The sequence below is a fragment of the Danio rerio genome, chromosome 24, assembly GCF_052040795.2.
Source record: "Danio rerio strain M-AB ecotype USA chromosome 24, GRCz13ab, whole genome shotgun sequence".
Lineage (NCBI taxonomy): Eukaryota > Metazoa > Chordata > Actinopteri > Cypriniformes > Danionidae > Danio > Danio rerio.
The window spans coordinates 29,945,001-29,950,837 of record NC_141044.1 but is presented as its reverse complement, the minus strand read 5'-3'; the positions used below and the strand labels follow the sequence as shown (position 1 = coordinate 29,950,837).

Here is a 5,837-nt window from a genome sequence, read left to right as displayed (position 1 = left end):
AGTCAGACAGACAGTCAGACAGACAGACAGACAGACAGACAGACAGACAGACAGACAGACAGACAGACAGACAGACAGACAGATAGATAGATAGATAGATAGATAGATAGATAGATAGATAGATAGATAGATAGATAGATAGATAGATAGATAGATAGATAGATAGATAGATATGTAAATAAAACAAAATATAAATCATAAATATATAAAGTCATAAATATGTCAATCTAATATGTAAATTAACGATAGATAGATATATAGACAGACAGACAGATAGATATATAGATGAACTTTTATGAGTGCCTACTATTGATGACTACATTAGTGTAAAAAACGTATAAAATGTCCCTGTTAGACTGTATACATTGAAAGTGTCTGTAATCTAGTGAGGATTGGCCCCACCCCCGTCACCCTGACCACGCCCTAGAAACCCCGGTGATTGACACGCCTTCACCGCGCCGAGCCCTGATTCACACACGTTCGTTCACTTGCGCGCTGGTGCTTCGGACTCGTGCACGGTCGGCCAGCAGATCATCGGTACCAGCACGAGATGTCTCCCTCACACGCGTCCATATAGCGGCGAATTCGGTTTTACAGCCCGGGAATCGCGAAGAAAGGCGACTTCGCACCATCCGGGAGCTTCATCTGGCGCGATTGAAGTCTGCCCAAGCCCGCTCGCTGTATCGCTCGAATCAGCGTCTGGATTCATGAGATTTCGGACATTTTATTGTTGAATATCAGCGATAATCATGGCGAGCGACTCTCCCGCGAGGAGTCTGGATGAGATCGACCTGTCTGCTCTGCGGGTGAGTGGAGAGAAACAGTGTAGTGACTTACAATGGGTGAAATATGTTCAGCATCTCGCCATTAATGATGGAGGGGAAATATGGGAGCTGATATTCATGCACCTGACCGAGAAAAAAACACCTCGTTCAAGCACGAACGGTGGTATTATTAGTAATAATGCCACTTTTTTGAGTGATATGTGTTTATTTTAGAAACTAGTATACGTGTTTTACTATTACAAACACAATTGTGTGAAATAATGTGACCGAAAGCTGCACTTATGGGTTCATTTAAGCATTTGATGATCTACTAGAGAAAGAAAAGCTGCTGTTATTAAATAATAATGCACAATTCGTGTGGATTTCCTGGTTATGCGGCATGGATGTGTGAATAATAATAGGCTAGCCAATAAAACTGACTAGTCGGTAAACATTAATCATTATTAGTCGTTAATTTTTATTTGTGTGTGACCAGCACGGTTGTATTGATTTAGCTAATTTTGTCAAATCTCAAACCGTGTAGCATAAGCAGCTTTTTCCGCATTGTGTGTGAATAATAGCTGAATGTTTTACACTGAATGTGTCTGCTATTCATCCGACTGAAATGCCCTATGCTGGATGAGGCCTGTGTGCATTGCAGACAAGTTCACTTCTCTTCCCCGCCATTATATGATAATGAATGTAATATATCAAGATGCTTGAGTGGCACACATGTGCAGATATTGTGTTGAGTTTGCTGCTTGTGTGTCTGTCTTTTGTTCGCTCTGTTTGAGATCATTTCTCTGTGACATACATTCTCTAGCTGGCTGGACTGAGGGGTTTGTGTGTGTGTGTGCTGCTCTGGATAGGCGCTTTAACTGATCTGGATGCTGAATTTCTTGTTTTTGGGTTGCTCCCATTGATGGATATTTTAGTTCCCATTTTCCATCAAGCGGAAAAATCACTGGTGCTTAAAACCTGCTGGAATCAAACTAGAAAGCTTGTGTACAAGTGTGAGGTACGACACAAAGGTCAGTTTTCTTAATTTGACACAATGTAAAACATTATTATGTAAAAATGTCTACATTTTTCAGTAGTGTAGTGAGGTAGTGTGGGAAACATGGCTCACACCAAAGTTACTTTTCAAGATCTTGATATTTCTGCAATTCATATGACTGGCTGATGGATAGATAGATAGGTGGATAGAATTTCTCCTATGGAAATGAAATATGAACTAATATGTAAATATGTGAATATAATATGTTAATTAAATGATGGAAGGATAGATAGATGCAGTTTTAGTGACTATTGTTAATGACCATATTAGTGTATAAAATGTCCCACCTATCAGCCTGTATATTGCAAGTGTAAATGCAACTAAATATAAATCATGAATGTGTAAATAAAGTGATAAATATGTTCATATAATATGTAAATTAAGTGATAGATAGATAGATAGATAGATAGTTAGTTAGGTGGAATAACTCATGTAAATGAAATATGGAAATATGTTACTTTAATATGTAAAATAACTAATAGATGGATAAATGGATGGATAGTTAATCATGTAAATGAAACAAAATATAAATGATATGTAAATAGTGATAAATATGTGATATAATAGTATGCCAATTAAGTGATAGATGGATATATAGATGGATAGAATTACTTATATGTAAATTAAATAAACAAAAATATAATCTTATATGTAAATAAAGTTATAAATATGCGAATATAAAATGTAAATCAAGTGATAGATAGATAGATAGATAGATAGATAGCATATGTAAATAAAACAATCTAAATTTGTTAATAAAGTGATAAATATGTAAATATAATTTGTAAGTTAAGCGATAGATAGATAGACAGACAGATGATCGATAGATAGATAGATAGTTACATATGTAAATGAAACAAATAATAAATTATGAATATGTAAATAAAGTGATAAATATGTAAATTAAGTGATAAATAGATATAATTACTCATATGTAAATAAAATAAACAAGAATATCAACTAATATGTGAATATAATATGTAAATTTAGTGACATACAGACAGATAGACAGATAGATGGATAGATAGTTACTAATATTTAAATAAAACAAAATATATGAATATAATTATAAAAATGTTAAATGTGATAAATATGTTAACATATATGTAAATTATAGATAGATAGATAGATAGATAGATAGATAGATAGATAGATAGATAGATAGATAGATAGATAGATAGATAGATGGATGGATGGATAGATGGATGGATGGATGGATAGATAGATGGATAGATAGATGGATAGATAGATAGATTAAAAAGTGATAGAAAAAAATTTATATTTTTGCGAATTTAAATGACTGACTGACTTAAAAAATGAGTGAAATCTAAGTAGGGAACTTGTTAACCATCACTTGAAACTGACAGTTGTGCGAATTGTTTTTAGTTATTGAACTTGTACGTCATTTGGCAGTGGTATATGTGAAAAATGTCTATGAGGTGAAATAAAGTACAGGTTTAAAGTTTCGCATACAGATTACAAGCAAAAACTAAACTGAATTGCTCCCATTCACATGGATTTGTGCAATTACTAAGGTTCTGGTATACATGACTGGCCAGGAGTTAGCAATGTCACTTTGTAAAGAAACACAACTGTCCTGCCTGCATACAGCCCTATAGACTGAGGTAAAATTGGTTTTATATTCACGCATTCAGACTTTCTCCTTAATAATATAATTTCTGAAAGGTATTCTTTGCAAATTCTAAACATTGAAATCATATTAGCAGCCAATGACTATCAAAAGGACAACATTGTTCGTAGTCAAATAAATAGTGCTAATGTTGTTATGAAGTCATGTTTACATGTGATTTCAGAACGAGTTTTCACAGTACCGTGGTAAACGATATAGAGGGCATGTCACATATTGTCATTTTATGAATGTGTGAATATAAAACCAACTTTACCTCAGTGTCCTAGACTCCATCAGTGTTGATTTGCTGTTAAACATATGCACATCACTATAGACCGTAATATATATATATATATATATATATATATATATATATATATATATATATATATATATATAATGTCACTATACTTTGCATACTTTACTATGTAATATCACGTTCATGTATTTTCACACTGACAATAGTTTTACAATGTTGTCATTTTAGACACTCAAAGCATTCTGAAGCTACTGTATGTTTTAGGGTCTAACTTTCGTCATTCAAATCTCCCTTAAGTTTGTCACATTCTGCCATGAGTTATAAATGTGAAAATATACAACTTACTCCAGTTTCCTGTAATGCTGCAGACATGCTGCTTTTAAGTTTGCACTTTTCAACACTTATCTAAAAGGTCAAGATGTGGCAAATTGATCATCTATTGGTCAACACATTTGAACTTTGGAGCACAGTTAAATGTAAAAAGCAAATTGGTTGAGCTTGCATTTCCAGTCTTCTACTCACTTCCATTTATAAATAATATCTGAATGTAGAATGCAGATAAATAAAAAAACAGAGTATAATAAATGTTCAGTTGAGCAACATTTATTTAATGTTAATTAGTTTTTCTAAATGTTTAGTTCTTCTAATAAACCCTCAGTATCTGATTGAAATGCCCACATCTCTTAATTTACTGAACAACAGATTCATAAACTCAGTTTCATTCTTTTTCAACTATCAATTACACTTATTGGTTTGTCATAATATAGGAAAAAAGTTAATTTTATCATGCCTTTTCGGATGTTTACACATGGCAGGTCTGGTTCCAATAAAATGAACCCTGGTGTAATTGCTCTGTAACTTAGTGAAGTTCATTTGAATAAGTTTAAATGCTGTCAATTCTTGGTGTGCACCAAGTAAACCAACAGAGACCTTTTAAAAGACAAATCTACAATCACTTTAGAACCAACTGTGGTGTTATTTGATTGAGATATAAATGAAAAATGGACCAAATTAACCAAAAACAAGAGAAGGCATTACTTTTAAAAGGACAGACTGCTCAAGTAGGTCCTATCCCTGTTTTTCTTATGGTAACTTTGATGTTCCCCATTGCAAATTCATCAGATTTTCATTTGTAAAAGAAGTACAAAAAATGAAGATGAATAATATAGAAAAATAATTTGAACATTGTCAAATTTTAAAAGATGGTATCGGATCGGTTTATGGTATCAAATACTTCTTGAAACCGATGCCAGAATTTTTCGAGTATTTCCGATACTAGTATCGGTATCGAAACAACTCCATTGATAAACAGCGTTGCGTGTAGAAGTTCTCAGACAATACAAATATAGTCGCACCATCATTTTTTTATTTTTGATATGCCTGAAAGCCATGTTTTTTGTTTTGTATGTTTTTGGTTCACTGTTTAAAGTGACAGTGTGAACACTTAGCGAACTATTCTTGATGTATAACTAGAGAACTCAACAACATGTTTGAACAAACCAAAAATACCTTCATGATGCTAATATATATTTTAAAATTCAAACCTAAATTTTTGGATGCGTTATGTAGTTCATCTACACATCACTAATTTCTTTAAAGCCTGGCTCCTTTTGGAGTAATTCTAGTTTGAGCGTTTTCTTTTAGATGTTTTTCTTTTGACTGAGCACTGGACGCTTGGGAGGCATTCACACAGAATGCGTTTTTCCCTTCCAATGCGCTACTTTTCCATTGTTTTTCATGTAAACTTATGTAAACTTGACAGGTGACCATTATGTGACTATTATATAAATACCTCCCACATGATCACTGTTTTTAGGAAGTTGTGTCAGTTTAAAAAAATAAATGTGACTATATTTGTATTATTCAACAAGTAGTTAATAATAAAAAAAATTCTATATTTTTCACAGCTAATTTTCATAATTTTCTAATAGATAAGTCTGAAGCACATTGTCAATGAATTCTGTCAATTTATACAGAAGTATACACAACAGTTTCTACAGATACACATTTGGATATCGGTTCAGTACTTGCTATCACCCGATACCCTGAGCTCAGATATTGGTTCAGCACTTGCTATCCCCTGATACCCTGAGCTCAGGTATCAGTTCAATACTCATTATCGGCCGA

The 5,837-nt window shown here is 33.2% G+C and overlaps 1 protein-coding gene and 1 long non-coding RNA gene across 18 annotated transcripts in view; one reads left to right on the top strand and one right to left on the bottom strand.

Moving 5' to 3' along the window:
• The first annotated feature begins 467 nt into the window (after positions 1 to 467).
• The window catches only part of tnikb (TRAF2 and NCK interacting kinase b), a 145,263-nt gene continuing 139,893 nt past the window's right edge, over positions 468 to 5,837 (top strand). For 16 of the 17 annotated variants that reach the window (XM_087308710.1, XM_087308706.1, XM_087308708.1 and 13 more), the window contains exon 1: positions 468 to 806. In XM_087308710.1, coding sequence (XP_087164836.1) covers positions 750 to 806 — 57 coding nt within the window. In that variant the 5' untranslated portion in view covers positions 468 to 749. The remainder of the gene's footprint in view (positions 807 to 5,837) is intronic. The other variant, NM_001037676.3, reaches the window with a different exon arrangement.
• LOC147831076 (uncharacterized) overlaps positions 2,720 to 5,837 on the bottom strand; it is a 5,536-nt gene continuing 2,418 nt past the window's right edge. Inside the window, exons 2-3 of the long non-coding RNA XR_015525091.1 lie at positions 3,683 to 5,837; positions 2,720 to 3,477 (exon numbers count right to left, since the gene is read on the bottom strand). The exon at positions 3,683 to 5,837 is cut by the window's right edge and continues 305 nt beyond it. This is a non-coding gene — a long non-coding RNA (uncharacterized LOC147831076). The remainder of the gene's footprint in view (positions 3,478 to 3,682) is intronic.